This window comes from Pleuronectes platessa, chromosome 12 (genome assembly GCF_947347685.1).
Source record: "Pleuronectes platessa chromosome 12, fPlePla1.1, whole genome shotgun sequence".
NCBI classification, from domain to species: Eukaryota; Metazoa; Chordata; class Actinopteri; order Pleuronectiformes; family Pleuronectidae; genus Pleuronectes; species Pleuronectes platessa.
The window spans coordinates 15,206,848-15,229,741 of NC_070637.1; the positions used below are offsets into that span (position 1 = coordinate 15,206,848).

General features: G+C 45.6%; 1 protein-coding gene across 1 annotated transcript in view; it reads left to right on the forward strand.

Annotated features, from left to right (window-relative positions):
• slit1a (slit homolog 1a (Drosophila)) overlaps window positions 1-22,894 on the forward strand; it is a 94,774-nt gene that overhangs the window by 50,003 nt on the left and 21,877 nt on the right. Inside the window, exons 5-13 of the mRNA XM_053436984.1 lie at window positions 5,683-5,754; window positions 6,895-6,966; window positions 8,221-8,292; window positions 9,099-9,262; window positions 13,647-13,794; window positions 18,166-18,237; window positions 21,178-21,249; window positions 21,352-21,423; window positions 21,672-21,815. Coding sequence (XP_053292959.1) covers window positions 5,683-5,754; window positions 6,895-6,966; window positions 8,221-8,292; window positions 9,099-9,262; window positions 13,647-13,794; window positions 18,166-18,237; window positions 21,178-21,249; window positions 21,352-21,423; window positions 21,672-21,815 — 888 coding nt within the window. The remainder of the gene's footprint in view (window positions 1-5,682; window positions 5,755-6,894; window positions 6,967-8,220; window positions 8,293-9,098; window positions 9,263-13,646; window positions 13,795-18,165; window positions 18,238-21,177; window positions 21,250-21,351; window positions 21,424-21,671; window positions 21,816-22,894) is intronic.

Here is a 22,894-nt window from a genome sequence, read left to right on the forward strand (position 1 = left end):
ACTTCCTACTTCCCCTCCCTGCTCCTGCTCCTGCTTGCTGGTGTCTCATCACTGAAGGAGAGAGCAGATTTTTTTCAAGTTCAACGCAGGTCTAAAGGGATTTAGGATGAGTTTAAGTCAGGTCAAGTTTTCTCAATAATTCATTACAGCTTCTAGGAGAGTGCTGACAAATAAAATGACACTTCAACATCAAATCTGTGCTAATAGGTAACCTGTAACTTTTCAAAGCTCAGTCAATGCAGTGAATAATAGAGTTTCACGTGGAGAAATCATGCATTTGCCTTAGATGAAGACAAAATATGGATTTAAACATAAATAACTTTTTTTGCCCCATTACTTGCGGTTGCATCTTGAGTTGTTTGCTGCTGTATTTCCATCTTCAGCCACTTCTCTTCTCCTCCGTTTGTGTGTGTGGTTGTTTATGTGTGTGTGTGTGTGTGTCTTGTGGGTTCTTAACCGTGCAGGGAGGAAGAAGGTAGTTAGCAGTTAGTGGCAGCACACTGCCATTCTTTTAACAGCCCGCACACACCTCATTAACTCTCTTAATGAGTAAGTAATCAGACACGTTGCCGCTCTCTTTCTCTGTCTCCTCCTCCCCCTTTTGAACGGCGGAATGAAATTAAGGGCATTTTTGGCGAGGATAAACATTTTCTTATCATGCGGTCGAGTCGAGAAATCAAGAAAACAAACACTCTGTTTTAGTTACGCACACACAAACACACACTGTTAAAATAATTGCTCTTCCACTGGCACATATACGAGCACCAAACAGGCGCCTCTTTTCAGGATCGGCCGGTTTTTATCAGTATGAAATCTAATCATTATGCTACAGGGATAAAAATGTTTTCTTAGCTCGACTGTCGGGCTGACCTGTGACTGCGAAGCTGTGGGACTGTTACCAGCAAAACTTTAAGTAAACATTTGAAATTGTATTTTCCAGAGCTGTTATTAAGAAATCAACCTTACTTGCCCTTACAGTGAGAAAAAATGTGTCCCTCTCGAGTTACATGATGCATAAGTTGACCGAAAAAGACAAACAAACAGAGAGGAGGAGAAAGAAAGTAGTAAAGTAGGTGTTAAGATAGGTAATTGAATTAAAATGCACATGTCCACATATCACCTCAAAGGACAGCGTTCGTATATCAAACCTTTAAAAAAAGATCAGATCAAATTGTGTCATTTATGATCCATCGTTATCTGCCAAGTGTGGAGGCACAGGGTTATGAAATCGTTCAGATATGAAAGACACAATTGTATGTGTTTGTGTGGAGGCAAGTGCGCACATGTGCATGTTTTCATTTGTGCATTAGAAGCTGTATATTACAGGCACTCTCGCACTTTGCAGCCCTGAGCCACTGCAGCCTCCCCACAAACTTCTTTAGCTGTCAGGAAATACAGTTATAAGAATTGAAAGTGGGATTGTCATACATATAATATGGTAATCTCTTTACACAGATTTGTCTCTTTTTTTCGGATTGCTGGTATTAACATCCCATTGTGTACAGTATTAGTGCAGTGCACTGTGATAGAGATCAGAGGTTAATGATGTGAATCAGACAGGAACCAGACATTACATTCGGCGTACGGCTAATCTCCAGACCAGGCGCCTTGAGCTATGTCTGATAACATTGCTCATTATTCCAGATATAGACTCTGCGGGGATTCTTGTAAACAGGCATATCAGTAGCTGACTTTATTGTCGGAGTGCTTTACACTGACTAAACGTTACTGCTGTTTGAGGTCTTGTGTGAGATAAACCCTAAATATCCTGATCGCATGCGGCGCGCTGCAGGGCCGGCAGTTCCTACGGCGAGAACACACCTGAAAACATGTGTGTTGCTCCATCATTAGGGCCACAATAGGAATGAACTGTGAGCAACGTCACCTAAAGAGAGCCAGGCTACGTTAATGAACTAACTGCCCACTTCGGGGTATGCAGTGCATTAAGGGTAAATCCATACCAGGTCCAATTTGTTTGAACACACTCACTCTCGCTCGCTCAGGCACTGCTCCACACACCTGTAATGAAAACAGACTGGTCGACATGGTGTGTGCAGGACCTGAGGAAACACAAAAGGTTGCAGGTCTGACATCATTATACAGCCTTCTGTGAGAAGCCTGGACTGAGGCTGGAGGCTGCGGGGTCGTTTTTAACAGCACTGTAATGAGTGCTCGGACAGAGTGGAGGCAGTGGAGGGTGCATGGCCCTGAAGGTTTCCATGAATCCTTTTAGCCTGAACTAGAGGCCTGTGAGTGGAGTGAAGTTGGGGGTTAGGACCTGTGCTCCTGCTTCTGTCGGCTCTCCAGCTTCACAACCTGATGACCCCCACATTGGCTGTAGTCTGAGGCAAAATACACATTTTGGAAACTGGATTTGGCCTGATACTCAATGGGGGGAAGGATTTGATGCTGATTTTAAAAAAACAACAGAGAGGAGGGAAACTGTTTTAGATTTTTTCATCTTTTTAAAGCTGCTTTCAGACATGCACTGAACTCCGGATATTCTCCTTAAATTCGCTCCAAGGAGAATGTCCCTCATATGTGAAATACAAACTCCGGAAATGGGGGGGCTGTAACACTAAATTTACTGTCATGACTTAGGGTTGGCCAATATCCCTCTTTTGCGGTGACTCCTCTTGTCTGTTTTTCGAAGGGGATCAGCGCTTCCCTGAAAATCCGCTTCCAAACTAATCAGAAATGTCAAACCTCTCAGAGCCAGCACGGCCGGGCCCGGGCTTAGAAAATACCAGTGAGGGGCAACCACAGACTATGCAAAGTACAGCACGGTCTCCCACAGAAATGTCCTGTTTGCCGTTTTGAGAACGTGTAAATGCAGAAATGTAACGTTGCTAAATTGAATGCTGCTCTGGCTCCCGTAGGAGATGAACCCGACGATAAATACTCAAAAGGACACAGAAGACTGCAGCCTCCAAACCGTGACCACTGTGATTATTCTGTTAGATGTGACAGGAGAGTGAAAGAATCAGGCAGAGGGAGAAAGCCGATGTAATTGGGAGAAAGGCAGACTCTCTGGCACGGTGGATAGCATCATTTGGGGTTGTCATGGCGCAGTTTTTTGGGCACCCGTCGTCCCAGAACAGACCTACAGTTATGAAGCGACCTCCCAGGACCTTAGCATCTAATCCAATCAAACAGCGCCATAAGTGGGAGCATATAGATCACTCCAGCCAATCGCGTTACAGCGTGCTAACAGGATTACGGAGGATTTAGTGTGTGGATCCCACCCGAGAGCTTTGATTTTACTACTTACACACATTTCATTGTATTCGTATTGTCAGAGCCTTCTCGCCTCGTCCCGCACTCCAGCCTCTCTTCGTCTCTCCGTCTTTCTGTCTGTCTCTCTCTCCTTGCTGCCACTATTGCCTCTGGCTCCCCAACATCTCTGTCCTAGCACGGCAATCTGTTATCTTTTCTTGTTGTAACCCGGGGGCCGAACACACACATCCAGACGCGCTCAGAGGAGACATGCCGCACTCCAGATGTCCAGGGGGAGAGGGTCATTAACAGTGTGTCTGCACCACGGCATGCATCGCCGTGTGTTTCAGCTGTGTGTGTGTGGCAGGAAGGTGAGAGGACTAATTAGTCATCAGGTAGAGCTAAAGCATTCCGCTCACTCGGAGCAGCCGCCCTGATAAGAGGCACCATTATATGCCGGGTGCCAGACTGACTCAGCTTTCAACTCTGCTATCAGGCTGTTTTGCCACTAGTAGAACAAAAGAGCTGGAAGCAGCTCAACTGCTCTTTGCTCTGATTCCTGCCAGTGAGTGAGGAGGCCTGAAGCTGGTTTGAAGATTGGATTGGGATTCTGCAAAATGTGGCAGAGCAGATAGATTATTATTGTGTAGTCGCTTAAGTTGCGTGCTAACTGTATAACAGGACTTTGTAGGCGAGTGCAGATGTTTTACAGATTTGCAGAGGGAATGAAAGCTCAGATGATAAAATAAGAGCGTGCCATCAGATGGAGTATTTATGCTCTCCTTGATGACAGGCCGGCGATGTGCGTGCTTGCATTGCGTTACATTTGATTGAGAATAAAACCATTGTTTTCCCAAGCTGCGACCGTGCTCATTTTATGGTCACGTGACGTTAAATAAACAGCCGTCTTCTAATGGCGTGAGTGTAAAGATGGGGCAAGGCCCAACAAGTTAGTCGCTTTGATCCACTCACTGTACACACGCATTGATTTCCCATGAAACACTGGGAACTGTGGGAAGAAAAATGCAATATTTTATTTCGGTAAAAGTTAAGTAGCTGTCTTGGATTTAATATAATAAGGCAACAAAAAAAGCAAACACACAAATTCCATTTTTAATTGTGATGTATTTTGCCGCGGCCTACAGAGCGCTTTTAATTTCTGCTGCACCATAAAGGCACAACCACCCATTCATTAGACAGATTGCACAACACAACCGCTTGTGGTGGGTTTCTGCTCCCATCTTTTGTATCCCACCGAAACAATGTGCAATATTCATGCCAAGGACGGACCATTGGGTATACTGTGCGAGCTTGATGTGTTGTGGCAGTCATGGGAGATTGTTTTAACATCACCCCCTGGAGTTTTATAAGTGGGGGATACTCGTTGAGTGCATTGTGGGATTGTGTGCTGTGGTGTACATGAATATTAAAAAAGTAATAATCATCAGGACCCTTAGAAAAAACTCTTGTGTAGTTTTATAGTTGCTGGTTTGAACTTTGGCCTCTCTGTGGGCGACCATGAGCACTTTGTTTACGTCCGTCTGTGCTGTGGGAGCCCTCCGTGTGTATGTTTGTGTGTTTCAAGGCAGGAGCCTTAACAGCGCCTTACAGTTTCTCTGTGTACTGTGTGTGTCTGTGTGCGTGTGTGTGTGTGTGTGTGTGTGTAGAGGAGCGACAGAGCCGTTCACAGTGAGGTTAGCTCACCATTTAAATGGCAGACAAAAGACTCCGCTAATTAGAACTATGGCTACTTGTGTTTCTCTCATTCTCCGTCCCCCCCAACCCTCCCCTCCCCTCCGTCACTTTCTTGCTTTCCACACATATGCACTTTTCAAAAGCCTTATTTGTACCCTCCCAAGTGCTGGACACACGCACGCACACGCACACACACACACACACACACACACACACACACACACACACACACACATACACACACACACACACAGCCCAAAGATAAAGTTCTTTGTGCAACCGCGTCCTAATGAATCCGCCCCACAGGATCGGTGAGGACCCCTCGCTGGTCGCTGCCCTGCTGCCTGCTTGTTGGGTCTGTGCGCAGGCAGCGAGTTGGTCACCTCACACCGCAGTGTGGTCAAGGCACAGAGAACAAATTATAGCAAGAGTGAACACTGGATAACTCGCAGCCACTGTAAAATAACCACTCCATTGTGAGCAGAGCTCCCCATGCTGTAACACCTAAGGGCTTTGGTGCACATTAGAGAGGGAAACAAACTGCCCTCAGCTTTCTGTTCTACACCGATGACTGTGGTAACAAGGAGGTGACTGAACAGAGTGGGAATAGCTCTGGTTGAAAAAAACTGCTTTAACTCTGAAAGCCGGCCTTTATGCAGGAAGTTGATCAAATGTGTTTGTACCGATTCCAAACAAATCCAAACCTGGACATTGACTCACGTTGTGCAGTGTAAGTTATGTGTAACTCATGTCTGCTTATTGTCTCCACAGAGATCTGAGTGAGAACTTCATCCAGTCCATCCCCAGAAAAGCCTTCAGAGGAGCCACAGACATCAAAAACCTGTGAGTACCTCGCCCTCTTCAGCAGGAACCCATTTACTTAGAGGTCATTACCTCCGTCCAGGTTCCATTTTCACCCCTGTGCATTTGTTGGTTTGTTTATATGTAAGCAACACTGAGTGTGTGAAAGCTTGATTGAATTTAAAGGGCATGTTGGGTCTTGGTGGAGGAATGCATTCTGCTATAGTTTACATCAGTGATTATTGTGTAATCTATAGAATATTTGCATATGGTAAAACAAATGCCCATCAAAAGCTTCCAAAGCCGATTATGATGTCTACAGATGTTTCTTTTTTGGGCTCTGTCAGCCTAAAAAGCTAAAGAAACAGATATTCAATGGCATTCAAGTCTAAGAAAATGCAAACATATTCAAGCTTGAGAGGATGGAAACAATGAATATGGCTTTGAAATTGTTACGAGTGTATAAAATATGTTTTCTTCGTTAGTGACAGTTGATCAGTGACAATTAAAGGGCTAGTTCACCCAAAAATGAAAATTCACTCATTATCTACTCACCACTATGCCGATGGAGGGGTGGGTGCAGTTTCATTGGATTTGGCAGCAATGCTGTTTACCCCTGAAACTCCAAAACTTCACCCACCCTTCCATCGGCATAGTGGTTAGTAGAAAGTGAGTGCAATTTCATTTTTGGGTGAACTATCCCCTTAAATCACACGTAGCTCCTGTTCATTCACAACTCGCTCTGATTAATTCTAGCATGCTCACAGTGTTTTTTCTGTATGGGTTAACAGCCCTCTGTAGTCGTGTTTGTGTATGCATGTTCAGTGGATTGTATATCACTCTGATGGAGTAGACTACCTACCTCGCGCTCACACACGCAGCTCCCCAAAGACGTCTCGTAGCAACTGTGATTTACATCCTCGCCAGAGTGTATGCACATTCACATGCACTCACAGATTTACGTTGTGTATCATTGCAGATAAACAACCAGTAAAGTCGCCTTGCGCTGCTCTTGGGGTTACTTGAGCTGCGGTGACTAAACCAGTATCGATTTACCATGGTCCATCAGTGTACCACTCACAGTATCGATGATTACAACTACTCCACGGGGAGACTGAAAGATTGTGCGTGTGTGTCTTGTGTAACAAAGCCTCTCTCTCTCTCCCTCCGCGTGCTCTGCAGTCAGCTGGACAAAAACCACATCGCCTGCATCGAGGATGGAGCCTTCAGAGCTCTGAGGGGCCTGGAAGTGCTGTAAGTATCTGAAGTGGTGGTATTTCATCCAGCCCCACCCTGTACCATTCCATTCAAGTTTGATGAAGAAACGAGATAAGTGAAGACCTTGTTTTGTCCTGCCAATAACCACAGCTAATATATACACATAGCACAGGCCTTTAATTAGTATGGCCTCGGTTAGGATGCCAAAATACCCCCAGTGGGCCTCGTGAGGGGGGCCTGCATCACGGAGGCCAAGCTCCATTAACTCATTGTTCCACACATTTGACAGACGCGTTCCCCTCCATCACATTAACACCCCACCTACCCGCCCCACCACCTCCCTCTGCACCCCATCCAGCCCTGGGCGGGGGCCATCTGACAAGGGAGCTCCGACCATCTCGGAGCTAAAAAATCCCATTCATGTGAGCGTGCCACCCTGGACGACCACGCTGTGCAGCTTTTAGAACGTTTAATTAATCATCCCTTGTCAAAACTCATAATCACAGGCTTCTGTTGGAACGCTCCACCTGAAACAATGTGGACGCGCAGCGACAAAGGCACTTTGACAGCCTTGTTGTTTTGATGGGGAAAGACGGAGCTGTGCATGTGTGTTTGTGGGGGGGGATTTCTTTTGAGGGGGTGGGAAGACCACAAAAAATAAAATGCCATTAAAGGCTGCTTTCATGGCATGGATGGATTGCACATGTAGTGATAGGGTTGTCATATCGGTGAAAGAGGCAGAGGTGGGGGGGGCGTGTTGACGGCGTCTGTATGCATAGGTTTTATGGGGGAGGAGGACAGGTTGTGTTAAAAGGGGGAGCAGGTTGAAAAATGGTAAAGGGTTATTAGGCTGATGAAATTACCTGATTCTCTCTCTGCAGCTGATGCCCAGGGTTCGAGAGAAGTGCGTCCGTGTGTGTGTGTGTGTGTGTGCATCTGTGTGTGTGTGTGTGTGTGTGTTGTACATCTCTCGGACTACAAGTCTCTTGTGATCGTGCGTGTATGTGCATGCGCGTGTGTACATTTGCATGCATGACTGTACGTATGCGTGGGAGGTGCGAGGGCTTCCCATCTGTGTGGAATGAGGTGTTATTCCCAGTGGGACACCACAAAGAGAGATGGAGAGAAAAGAGAGGGAGGAGGGGGGGATGGATTTATAAAGATGGAACGGAAAAGGACGGGCGCATCCAAACTCTTTTAGAAGTATAAATTTGAAAACCACATTTCTTACCCCCCGTGCTGACAACGTGTTGACATGTTTGGTAATTTCAGTTTTTTTCTAATTTACAGAACGCTGAACAACAACAACATCAGCAGCATCCCAGTCTCCAGCTTCAACCACATGCCCAAGCTCCGAACCTTGTAAGTCACACCTGGGCCACCACGACAATTCACTACCCCTCTTGAGATTTACTCTAAGATAAAACTTTATTCCACAAACACTGCACAGAAGAGACAATGCAGCAGTCACATATGCTGGAATGGGAGTAGATAGGTTTCTATCATTCCAGGCATTGCTGGGAGGCAGCCATAACAGCACCACAGAGGGGTCTGTAGCATTGCCAAGGGCCATTATCCCCCCCATCTAAAGCACACACAACAACAACATGCCCAGATAGACACAAATAGCCCCAGCAGCCTATTGTGTATTGTGCCTCGTATGTGATTACTAAATCTGAAATTAGTACAAATTAAAACAATTATCCGAGCTAAAATGCTCAGGGCCGTGACTCCACTGTTCTTGTGGTGACTCTTTGGGCTTCCTCGCTCCCCGTGGGGTTGCATTATATAGCCTCTCTGTGTGTACACACATGTATGTCTGTGCACATGGGTTTGCAAGTTAGCATATGTGCTCCAGAGGTCCACCGCACCACAGCAAGAGTTATTCTAGACAGACACAGCAATCCTGGAATGCTGTGTTTGGAGTGCTGGGTTTAGAAAAGTCCTCTTTAGCGTTCCTTCTTTTTAGAATGTGCCATTTACAATCATCCATGAAGTGTATTATTTAGTGTGTTTCCCCACAGGGATGTGATGCGATGAGAGGAAAGAATAGATGCTGTTTATCCTATTTTCAGTTGGAGATATTTTAGATAGCAAAGAGGCAAAGAGGTGAAGATCTGTTAATGCATCCATGTTCATTTATTTTATACTTTCTGCTTTTTTAACAGCCGTCTCCACTCCAACAATCTCAACTGTGACTGTCATCTGGCCTGGTTGGCCCAGTGGCTCAGACAGAGGCCAACAATTGGTCTATTCACCCAGTGCACCACACCTCCTGAGCTCAGAGGACTCAATGTGGCAGAGGTGCAGAAACACGAATTCAGCTGCTCAGGTAAGACTTGTAGAGTAACATCAAATCTGCTTTCAGACGTGCACTGGACTCAGTTTCTATGGACTTTATCAACCTGGCCTCTTCTAGTAAAAAGTCTGTAGAAATCCAGGAGAAGTGGATGTTTGAACACAGCATGGGGTTCGCCCGCTGGATTCACTGCGAGCGAGTTGTTTCTTTTGTGAACTCGTTGTGTAGAGAACCTCCCGCTGCGTAGTGAATGTGTGAAAGGCAAACTCTGAGTAAACTCTGTCGCTAATTCTCCAGATTTTACCCGTAGGTCATGTCTGAAAACATGTTTATTATTAATTAAGTCATTAACATGCACAGAGGAAAGGGAACTATTCTCCTCCAGCATCTCAAAAAGAGAAACTTTTTGCAACAGATGGTTACTTTGATCAGATCATTCGATCACTCATGCCAAAACCTCCCTCGCTCTTGCTCGTAAATATTCTCCTCCCTACACTGACCCATTGTGATTGTCTCAGTGTCTTCACCTGGCAGCCACCTGACCGCTCCTCATGCCGCCGGGCAGCCCCCTGGCTCTCTCCTCCTGCCCTTTCATGTGTCTCCAGCTTTCAGGAGCTGGCAGCAGTGCCAGGAAAATATGCCTGACATGTATAAAAACCCACAGCTGGCGCAAAGTGAGCCCCCGCTGACAGTAGTACCCCGCTCCTCAGTTGTCATTATTCATGACCTCTCACCTCCTCGCACATGGATCACTGTGGCTTTGAACTTGCAGCGACTGAGGGAGAGAGCATGTGCATGTGGGCGTGCACCGGGGTTATCATATCAGGACAATGGAAAAACAGCATGAGAACCTTCACTCCCCACAAGGCCATCTCATTCTCAACACCAGCTGCGAGGAGCGAGTCTGTCTATATGTGTGTGTGTGTGTGTGTGTGTGTGTGTGTGTGTGTGTGTGTGTGTGTTTGTGTGGGTGTAGGTGTGTGTGTTTGTGTGTGTGGGTGTATGTCCCTCTCTCTCCATGGGTTGTGATTTTTACGCAGCCATACGGCGTGACAGCACAGATCATTAACTATTCATCGCCCAGGGAAAGAGACTCAAGGCGTGGGAGTGTAATGATACGGAAGGGGAGCAGGGGGGTGTCGGGGAAACTTTGGGGTCTGGTTGGTTGAAGACACAGAAAGTTGAGGATTAGCATGACTGGCAGCTGGAGACTATGAAACGTGCTGATATCACGTTTCCTCTTGTACGAACTGGTTTTGTGGTTTATTTAAGAAAACTGTGAGTAGATCAACACTGATTGGTTCTCTGGGAGTCTCAATAGCGAATGATCATTTACAATTTATCAGTCAAAACAAACAGGATGGACACAAAAACTATGGCTTTGTTTCTCTGCCTCTCTGTGTGACATGTATTCATGCATTCACACAAACACATATTCCCAGTTTCTCCTTGAGTGGATGAGTGACCAGAAGTTGAACTCCCAGTGAAGGACTCATTAGGAGCTGGCTCACTGGCACATACACATAAAACACACACACGCAAACACGCACACACACTTGTTTAGCACAGTGTGTTTTTTTTCTGCGTGTTAACTAGTTTGTGTTGCGACCAGGCCAGGCCACCTGCGGGGGATTTGGGGCGGGGTGGCGCTGTGTCGGAGGAGCAGAGAGGAGGGAGGGGAGAGGCGAGTTGTTGTTGTGAAATCCAGGAGAAGGAGAAACAGGGTACAGCGAGTTATTCGTTTTTGCAAAATGTGATAAAATGCTGCAGCGCTCTCGGCATCACGACTCACTGACTCCCTGTATTCGGCTGGAATATTGGACATTTTTGTCAGTAACGAGCAGAGCAACACGTTTACTGCTTCACTTTGAAGCTTAATATCACATTTTTCCAGGCAGTCATTTCTCATCATCAACCCAGAGTTCGATATTTAAAAGAAGCTATGAATTTTAAAAGATTGATTTAGAAAAAGAAAAAAAAAACTAAATCTGGTTTAATATTTGATTTAAGAATTATTATTTTCAGAGTAAACACTTCTTGGTTTAATTTTAATTAGGTAAACAGACTCCGGTGCATGACCACCAGCTCATTTGAGTTTTCTCTCCGTTTTCATCTTCACTTTCAAAGACCCCGAAGCAGTTCGAGCTTCTCTCAGAAAATCGTCTTATTTATTTTATGCGAACAGAGGAAAACAAGATTTTTCACTGTGAGAGGACTTTGTGTCTGTATCCATTAGCTCCTTTGGAGAACATCAGGAAAATATGAGGGTTTAACATAAATACCTCTACCATTTTCATCGTAATTATTCATAATCCTCTGACTGGAGTTTAGATTAGAGCGACTTAAGTTTGTCGGAGCGGCTCCTGCAGTGAATCTACCAAGCAAAACATTTCCATGTACACGCCCCTGATCATTCACATGCTGCTTGCGCTAATTTAGGGTTACAGAAGAGAGAATTAATGACTCTTGCAGTGAATTACTGCTCCCAAGGAATAATAAATGAAATAAAAATATTATGTTTGAAATGGGCAATGAGCAATAAAGTAATAAAGTGCTTGAGGGGTGGAATAAAATACAACTTGTGCTGTGGGAAACAGGGAAGAAGTGACTGTGAAAAGAAAGAAAGGGGGGAGAGAAGAGAGGGAGAAGCTTGCTGTTGTGCTAGAAGGTAATTTAAGGGAAGGGACAAATGGAAAAAAGGAGAATGATAACATTTTGAAATGATGAGGAAAAAAAGGGGGAGTGAGGTTAAATGTAAAGGTGTGTGAGGACGGGAGGTAATGGGCTGCAGTGGCAGGGATATGGATGTGGGGAGGCTGAAAATAGAGAGAGAGAGAACGGAAAGAGCAGCCGTACGAGGAGAGAGAAGAAAGCAAATAAAACAAGGGAAATGGGACGGGAATAGAGTGGCAGCGACGGCGGAGGGGGAACGATCTAATGGGGGAAACAGCACTAAGACAGAACGTGGGACGAGCGCACATCAAACAGCCTCACCTCAAGTATACCTGTCAGAGAGCTGTCATTGTTAAGGCCTCTCCAGCTGTGCTGTGCACTCTCCCTGATCCCAGACCTGTCAAATGTGCCATGTTAGATCCGAGGGGACTTCTTCTCTGCCCTACACCTGATCCCAGATGTGTCAAACCTCATGCCATACCAGATCACAGGGCCTCAGATCACGCAGGTTGAGCGACTGCGCACTCTTGATGCTATTTGTTGTGTTTACCTGCTTCCCAGTTCCGTCAGAGCTTCCCCTCCCTTCAGTTAACCGTTCAGCCACGGACATGAAACCTGACCTCAAACATTGGTCAATAGCTAAATGGTCCGATGGCTAAACCCGCCGACCTCATGGTAAAGTTTGGGTGTTTGGCAGCGATCTTAACTCCCTGTTTAAGGGAGTGGAGTTGTGAGCACCGTGATTTCCCTGTCGCTGACTTTCACCATCACACTCTCTCTCTCTCTCTCTCTCTCTCTCTCTCTCTCTCTCTCTCTCTCTCTCTCTCTCTCTCGCCAGTATTTTCCACACAAGCTGAGCAATAGATAGGAAGGTAATCAAATATTCATGGTTTGAAACTTGGATTAGTAATGCTGTGTAAATGAGGCCATTTAAAAGTCTGTTTTATTCATTCTATCTGGGTTAGACACACATCTTTAACACACACACACACACACACACACGCGCGCGACCACACAACACACGTACCAAACACGGCGTACCGGCAGCGCGAGCGCCCGCTCTTCACCACATCGCTGACAGTGCCGCAGCTATTTGAACAGGTGTCTAGAGACAGTGTGATGGGTTGCGCGCTCTGTATGCAAATTGAAAAGTTGAAAATGTTTTAGAACAAATGGAAGTGAAGAGGTGGGGGGGTTGTAAAGCTGAATGTGCAGAATGGCATCAATTCCGCCCAGGGAACGCAGACTCAGGAGGAAGATTTGCAGTGAGATCAATGGATGTTATTGGGAGGCCATCAATCGCCTACACCCCCCACCATCTCTATTGTTCACGTCTTTCTCCTCCTCTCCGTGGCACTCCTTTAATAGATAACCTACTTTCTTTCCCATTCATTCTCGAGGATGTACAGCTTTACAATAAAGTCAAGAGAGGGATGTTTCATTTCTTTCTCTCAATGTCAAAACATCTCGGGGAATGAGTGTTCATTTGCCATTCGCTTTACAAAGCAAGCACAAAGGGCCGATGACACCGTTTGAGCTCCACTTGAGTGCAAGAGCTGCTCCGTGTCACCACGCAAATCCTCGGGCAAACAATCTCTCCCTGTAATCCAGCTGAAAGTCATGCTGCTAAGATTTAACCCAACCCGATCCACCTGTGGAAGCTGCATATTCCTCTCTTCTCGTCTAATGTTCCTCCTTGTTCACCTCTCACGCAGCTTCTTCTCTCTCCCTCTTTTCCCACCAGGTCACCAGGAGTCTTCCAGCCTGCAGCCGTGCAGCACGGGCGGAGGCTCCTGCCCCGCCATGTGTACCTGCAGCAACAACATCGTGGACTGTCGAGGGAAAGGCCTCACCGCCATCCCGGCCAACCTGCCCGACACCATGGCAGAGATGTAAGCATGCACAGAACATTTAAGTCAATTAAGGTCAATTAAATATCTTTAAGAGGCCAAATTTAGCACATACAGATGCACTGTCCTCCTTGTCCCAATTATATATAGATTTAAATAACTCTAAACCTTATATGGTTATTCCATAAACATTTTCATGTATCTTTTTTAATAGACTACTTGGCATGTTTGAGAACAGAAGCAACTTAACCCTTTGTAAACATACTATATTAATATTTACCATTATAAGTTTCAAAACAGGATTACATTATTAATTGTTAAAGCTTTGTCATAATCTAATGGCATCTGAACACATAAATTCCTTCCCCCAAGTGGATAATGTGTTATTACACATTTTTATAAATCAAATGTTTATTTAGTTTATTCAATTTGCAGATAAAACTAAATTTGTATTTATTGCTATCCATCATGCACACCACAGAGTAGTGTTTTTGGTTATATTGATGCATAAGATTACTTACCATTACCATAAGATGTGATATGTGATTCATATGTAGGACATGTATATATATTTTTCACACAAGTGCTGATTGAGCAGCAGAACAGGACACAGGAGGCTTTCAGAGAATGCGTTGTCCTTTGAAGCCTCGCTCCGCAGGGCACTTGTTTGAGTTAAAGATGTGTATATGAATTTCCATTTGAATCTGTCGGTGTGGACTCACGCAGGGGTTTAACAACGCTGAGGGAACTTAAACATGGACGTTATATGCCGTTCCAGCTTGCTCCGCTCACCATGCATCACCTGGCAGCGGGATCATCCATTTGCAGTTCGCTGAGAGAGACGTGCAGACTTTAGAACTCCGACTGGAGGCTCTCACCGGCTCAGATGGCTGTGAACTGCGTGCGAGTGCTTGGCCATCATCCCTCCCTCGCTTTATCAGTCCCGTAACATCTGTCTGGGCCTTAACTGTTTACGGCCCACATGCTATCAGCGCTCTGCGATTCATGGGAATGCACAGCAAGACTTTTCAGGGTGGTTCTCTTTACACTCTCTATCAGTGGTTTAATGCCCCCTGGCAGGAGTCCGCAGGAGACGGCACAGTAACTTCTCGATTTACGCACGGCGAGGAAAGGGGAGGGTGGAGGCAGAGAGCCAGCGGTCGTGTTGCATGATCTTTGGAGGAGCATGTGTATGCTTAGGAGGACACAGCAAGTTTCTAGGTCTCCTCCTCCCTATGGGGTCTGTTTATAAATACCCAGCTAGCATGGAAGTCACAGATCCCATGTTCCCCCAACAACCCTGACCTATTTCTCCTGGAGCTCAGTTTCCAAATTTGGACTGGCAGTTCACACTTCTGTGTGTTCTTGTCTTATTGTATGACCACCCACGATATATTGAGACATTTAAAAATCATTTTAAAAGTTCTCACACATCCCGTGTATCGATATGTGAATAGTTCAGTCTCAGTTGTTGGCATGTTTCATGATTTGTAGACCTCCGCCTGTAATGTTCCACAAGTGGAGCGTCTCATTGGGGACTGGTGTGATCTATGATCCCCATAAGTTGCCAGCAGCACTGATGGGAGAACAGGGAGACAGCTGAACGATGGCTCTACTAAGAACAGGTTTTATAGACATTAGATTTTCTCCCTGCACAGCAGATGAGTAAAGACATTTTAAAAGTCTCCCTGCCCTTCACGTGTAATTGGTACTTAACCGCGTCCTGCTAATAAACTCTGCTATGCCCTGATTCATCTTTTACAAGACCGGGGTGAAACTCTGTCCTGCCCATCGGGGCCGTATCGAGCAGGTTATTTTCACACAGCGCTCTTCTTCACTCCTTCCCCTCTCTGGATTTTTTACTCTCCTCCATTTCTCTCCCTCGGCTTGCCAAATTACCACAGGCAGGTTGGAGGACGAAGATCAGGCAAAAGAATAAATACAGAAGGGGGGGGGGGGGGGGAGTTGACTCAGTAATTTGGTGCAGCAGGTTTGATCTGTGCTTGAAGTTCATTATAAAATCAGTTTCAATTACAGCAAGGCGGGCTGCTGGGTATCAAGGCCAGCCTAATGCCTTCTTAATGAGGCACTCGGAAACTCACATACACACACAAACACACACATGCTGCTCTCATTATGTACAAATAGGAGAATTGCAACCTCCCTGCCTTGCTTTCTCCCCCTAATGAATGCCAGCGTTGTGTTTTTGGCTGTGAGGATGTGAGCTGGTTTATGTACTCCTCTCTTGCGAGACCAGGCCCAGTTGGCCTAAACACCACCACAACAGATTACTATGCACCATAGTCTCTGTCTGCAGTGACTGAAGTCTGCCATAAAAAAAAATCTCCCCCCTCCGCCTTTCATCCGCGGCTGAGGTCCTGCCATCCATTTCTGACACACGCACTGACTGGGTGAATACCCAAAGGCATAATGTGTTTCCCCTTAATGAAAACCATGCTTAGACCCTAATGAAAAGGATGAACAGCATTGATTGGGCTGACAGGAACACCGGCTCGCAGACTCACAAAGACAGACATACATACAAATGTTCAGTCTGATAAATTGGATTGGAACCATTGATTTTTTTTTCCTCCTCTGCAAATCGGACAAACGGCTCCTTTGTTGACTGGAGGGATTAAGTTGCTTGCACAAATCGATCTGCGACGAGCGACAACGTGAGGCCTTAAAAGTTGTCACCCAGCAGTGTGTTTGTGTGTTTGTGTCTGTGTCTGTGTGCGGGTTTGTGCCCTCGCCTGCCCCAGAGGGTTCTGCTATATGCTGACACACACTGGAGAACCACAGCACGTACGCGTCCGACACTGACACATGCACACACATGCAAGCAGCATGTAGAGTGCCAGACTGGCTCGGGCCAGTCAGACAGACGGTCTGATGAGAGAGGGCGCTAAAGCCACTTGGCCCAACACTCTGCCGCATGGTGGGGGCAGAGGAACCACAGCGTTGTCGCTCCGCTGTAAATCCACGGACACATTGGGACCGGCAGGCGAAAAACAGACGGAGAGAGCGTGGCCACCGCAGGAATCTGTGGTCTGGAATCACTGCTATCCTAAGAATGCCAATTACTCTCCTCCATATCGCTGCATAAACGGAGGCCACTCCTCTGAAGGACAAGGATTCTTGATTGAAAAATTTGGAAATTCAAAACCGTTAAATGGCTGTGGTTAATGTCTAACAAAACATTTACCCCCCATGAATAGACATAAACAGAGCGATAGCCTCGGGCCCGAGAGGCACGCGATAAATCTGAAACGTCTCGAACAGAATAATTAAATCAAGTGGAAATGGTCCCGAGCCAAGAAATCACACACTTAAGAGGCGGAGAGTTAAATCTATCAACAGCTTTTTTGTTTGCCGAGGGGTTTTGCTCATTTGAAAATATTTCACATTTTTCCTGCAGTGGCAAAATGACGGTGTTTAGATTCCGTCGCTCCTCGCACATGCATGCAGGGCCGCGTCCTCCTGGTCCGCCGCCAGCTCCTCTGCTGGGAGGCAGCACGGTGGGACCAGCAGACGGGCCCACAGCTGGCTCCCGCCGGGCCCTGCTAAGCCTTGTTAAGGACAGTTTTAAAAGCTGTGAACTGACCTGCAGATAAACAGCCCCCTGTCAGCTCCACCAGGGAATTGTTCTGGGACCGAGCTGGGACATAAGTAGCAGCCGGCCTGAGAACACAGACATGCATGCCCACACTAATGGGGTTTGGTGATGTCTGTTTCCCTGGGCCCATCTGAGACTGATTAGACTTTGTGACTGTTCTGTATTAAATGGACGAGTGCAATGCTCGTCTATATATTCATTTTGGTTCTCTGACAGTTTTTTTTATGGCGAGATTTTGTCGGACTTTGTTCTTGTCAACTCTGCGTCAGCGGCTCTTGAGCTCACAGGGGGGAAATAAAGAGTAAACTAAGTAAAGTCATATTTCACCACCCTGCACTGGTTTCACCGAACACTCTGCAGACAACCCACAGGATGAAGACAAATTTCACTGGAACCAGTCAGATCATTATTGATTTCAGGATGTCATGTGAGAACGTAAGTGCTGGAAACTGTAAATGTTATAACAAGAAGAAATATGACTTTTAAGTTGAAGGCCTCAACACCCTTGTACAAACCAAGACAGAGCCCCCCTCCAGTCTTTTTCCACAGCACTTTAGTATTCCGATTGTTTATTGGTTCTGAGGATGTTATGACTCCGACATGCCTGGACCTATTACAGCTGGGGAATAGATCTCCCTAATATAATCAGGCCAATCACTGGGGGTCAGAGGTTATGGGGGGGATTACTCAGCACTGTTGCCATGGAAAGGTCTATTGTTTGGTTAACTGATGGTATCTCCTCTTCTTCTCCTCTCCTTCTCCTCTCCTTCTCCTCTCCCCTCTCGTCTCTTCTCCAGACGTCTGGAGCAGAATGGGATTAAGTCTGTTCCTCCCGGAGCCTTCTCGCCCTACAAGAAACTGCGTAGGATGTAAGTACAGCAGTACACTCACCTCAGGGCTAAATAATACAGATGAGAACAAGAAGTTGAGGGCTGAAAAAAGAAACGCCAATTGGCAGTCCTCTCATTCCGCTGCTGAGGAGCATGAAGTATTTATTTTGTCAGGGCCTAAAGAACATATTCTTGTTCTCAGACGTAGGGTGGTATGGAACACAAGCACTCCGATGTTACACGAGCATAATAACAGCTCTCGTCTTCCACTGCTGGGCACTGGTATTTCCCTGGTGAGTGTTGTGTCCAGTTTGTGTGCGTGTTGGGCCTGCGCGGGCAAAATTGTAAACTGCGGCTGGGATGATGATGATGATGATGATGAGGAGGAGGTGGAGGAGAAGCAGAGTGTGCCGGAATGAGGCTGAGGCTTCGCTCTCGCTCGGAGTGAACGGTGACAGACTGAGAGCTGAGACTGAGCGGGTCCAGTCAGCCAGCTGTCTGGTCAACCAGCCAGCCAGCACCAGTCGGCCAAAACCATAACTCCAACAGCACCAGGCCTGACCGACATACCAGCAGGGCGACGGAGGAAACGGAAGGTCAGGGAGTTTCTCTGCCCTTCTTTAGAGGATTCCTCGCCGTTTTATCATTCAACTCCCGGGACAGCGTGAGGTTCAGACGAGGTGAATACTGAGCAGCTGCTATCTCATCGTAGCTCCAGTGGAGCCGCATGGGAAATTAATATTTATTCTCCCAAAAATAAATGTTTTTTTTATTTCACAACTCCATGTTGAAACGGAATGTGAACTCAGCGAGGCCATATTTCAATGTCGGAGTAAAGTTATAGACACCACAAATCAAACAAACTGGGAAAAATAACATTATATAAAATATCTTGTGTCATGATAACAGTCAAACATGAAGATTTTCTAATCTTAAATGGCACAAAATAATATATCAGAGTAAATTGAGTTCTTGTTAAGCTAATAAAGTTCTGTTCTGGTCGCCTTTATGTCTCATATAAGCTTTACCTGTGGCAAATGACGAATGATGGAGAAACACGCTGCTAGCCACTTAGCCAATTAGCCAGTCGGCAGTTTTTTCCTTTCATTGTTATATCGGTCACACGTAATGGAACAATGAATAACTATTGGCATTTGCTGCCTATCATGAATAAAACTTTAATACATTACCTTATCATTAACATGATTTGTGCCTCAGAGAACAACTCCCATGATTCCACTGTGCTTCATGACATCATCAAACTACGTCTTTTGCTATTGTCTTGATCTCGGCCGAATATACTATATATACATATTATGCGTTTAACGGCAATTCAAAAATAAATAAAATAATTTAAAAATTTGATGTGTTATCAGAGTAGTTCTCAACCTCATCTCAAGGGGAATTCACTACAATCTTTTACAGTGCAATTATAACAGGCATTTGTTTGGCCATTTCTTGGGGATTCAATCAAGCACGTCAGGATTTCCCAGTTAGTTATGTGAAAACCTTAATATCTGAGCTGAGCCAGAACCAGATTTTTTCTAAAGAAAATACTATTAGTTACACCTCGTTGTGGGAGACGCTCCAGAATCCTGTGGTTTTCATCAAACATCCACAAACCAGATTTAGCGGCAGTGAAAATGTGCTGCTCTCTTCCATCTGGTCTTCCAAACACACACGACCTGCTATTGTTGCTGCTACTGGTTCTGCTTTTAGTAACAACAATGTACGTCTGCGTGTCTGTGTTGACCCACGGCGCCTCTGTTGATTCAGCTGGCTGGGTGCCCTCACTGGCCTGTCCCATGTCCAACAGTCTCAGTGCGAACTGTGTGCAGACAGCATTCATCTTTCATGATGAATATGGTCACTCATCTGGGTCAGGCTCTGCAGTGTTTCATTTTGGTTTCTGGCACATTGTGTGCACGGAAAATAGTAAAATAATTAGTAATGAGGCAACATTAGATAATAATAGGTTCTACATACTTTCCTGCTTGTCTGTGTATTTGTTTGTTTATTTGTGGCGCATGCAGGTATGTGTGCAATGCCGCTCCTGACCCTCCTCCTCCCATTAAACGCCAACCACACACAGACTCTTTCACCTTGTCCCGGTTTGAATGACCTACACGTGAACCAGTCCTTAAAGAGATGGATGCCGTACCAACCCTCGCACACCTACACACACACACACACACACACACACACACACACACACACATACTAGTGTTTGCAGACACACATCATTGCAGATGTTGGCTCCTTTGCCACAATTTTTTTTTTGTTTCCAAGAAACCTCAAGTCCTTTGCAAGAAGACAAATGGGTACTTATTTAACTGTTACCCCCAAATGAGAAAATATCCCTCCTCTTCACCACATGATGATTTTCCTTCAAAGGTATCCAGTCGACTGGAGTTCAGTCCACATACTCCATTAACTCTCTCTCTCCATCTGTCTTTCTCTGTCCCACTGTTCCTCATTTAGTGTTGCGTCTGCTCGCGTAGACACACATGCGCACACATAAACACATAGACACATAGGCTTAGTGGTTATCCTGTGGGGGGAGGCCTGTGGATCCTATTAACGACAGCTATGTTCGGAGGCAGTCTACTGTATTTCGGTTTGGATTGCTCCCCATTTTTACCCGTACACACAAACCATGATACAACACAGAGCTGGTTCATAGGCCACAAATAATACAAGTAAATGTTTTGATTGGCTACAAGACTCTAACCAGCTTCATTTCATCAAATCCCCCGAAGGGACACACCATCAGATATGGGAGAGCTGGAACTCATCTTCATCCAGCTCACACTACATTTGCCTTCTTGTCACGAGCAGGGGCTTCACATCCACCCCACCTTCCTGTGAGGGCGATACTCAGTTGACGTTGGGGGTCAAACCTCCCACAGGGGGAAAAAAAAAAGACGTTGACTTCCCCCCCCACCCCCAGAAATCTAAATTTCTAATTCTTCCTCACAGAGACCTGAGCAACAACCAGATCTCGGAGGTAGCCCCCGATGCCTTCCAGGGCCTCCGCTCCCTCAACTCCCTGTAAGTGGCCCGGAGCCCAGTTTGTTTGATATGCATGTGCAGAAGTATCCACTTGGTTGTCGTTTCCCGTGTCTAGAGCAAGTCTGTGTTGTGATTTCCCAGCGTGCTGTATGGAAATAAGATCACCGACCTGCCCAAGGGGATGTTTGATGGCCTCTACGCCCTGCAACTGCTGTAAGTGGAACACACACTTCACTCTCTGCTGATGCACACTGCGCACGTACACTGAAAACCAGGCAACCTTTCCTCCCACTCTGTGAAGGAGTCATAACCTTCATATAAAGCCTGCGCATAGTTTTCTACCATGCATAATGAATGATTGTATAAAGAAACTTTGACAAGCTTCTTCCCTCCCTCCTCATCTTTCTCCCTTCCGCCTTTTACCGTTCGCATTTTTTTTTTTCTTCACTCTTTTCTCCCAGGTTGCTGAACGCCAACAAGATCCACTGCGTACGTGCCAACGCCTTCCAGGACCTGCAGAATCTCTCCCTGCTATCGCTCTACGACAACAAGATCCAAACCCTCGCCAAGGGCACCTTCACTTCACTGCGCGCAATACAGACCCTGTGAGTCAAACGCACACACACACACACACACACACACACAGACCTTCTGCTGCGCACACTCTCTGACACATACTGAGCTGTCACCATAAAACATGAGCCAACACAGGAGTTGTTTACGCGCAGGTCTGTGTAATAACACAGGAATGGAATCATGAGGTAGAGAGGAGAGTAAATCTATCATCTTCACAAACACACACACACACACGGGCAGAAGGAGATCAAAAAGGCAACCAGCACTGTTCCAAGTCCAAATGAAGGCCTCCTATTTTCTGATCCAATAAACAAGGCACCACCTCACGCTGTTATCAATCGAACCCACACGGTGGCACGTCCAACAAAGTCTGAAACACATAGCGTGATGAAAAAAATACAAGTTGAAAACAGAAGACATGCAAGACACCTGTTGCACACATACACTTTGCATAAAGAGGGGTTTAACAGTTTAAAATAGGCTTCTTTTTTTGCCTGCATTCTGAAACCACAGTCAAAAGTACACTTGAATACAAACCCTCGCAGCCTCTGGTCATTGAAGTTGGCTACAGTAATTGGATGGCAGCACATATTCTTTTACCTGGGCTGAGAGATTTGTCGGATATGTCAATAAGAATATTTTTGCAATGCAACTCACTAGCAGCTCAACTATAGCCTCTAAAAGAACCATAACGGTTTATGAGCAAAATCACGTATAAACTCTTATTCTCAAGAATTCGAGGAGAATTTTGAAAAACATAATAAAAAATTTCTGGATCCATCCCATTTTCCAAATCCCCACCAAAATGTAATGGGTCCTTCTCTGACCCAGTCTACATCCTTCTACCTAGTTCAGTGCTAATCTGTCCCATAGTGTCATACAGCTACACAAAACACAAACAAATACACACTGATGAAAACAATTATCAATATTAGAAATTATCAAAGTGATGCGCTCTATGTTACTGGTATGTATTGTATTGGACCATATTCTTACTATTTGTGAAACAAGAGCATAAGAAGCCACATGTGTTAGTTTTTTAATACAGAATACCACAAAATCTATCATACATAAAATAAACAATTTGAAATGTCTTTAAACACTGTTA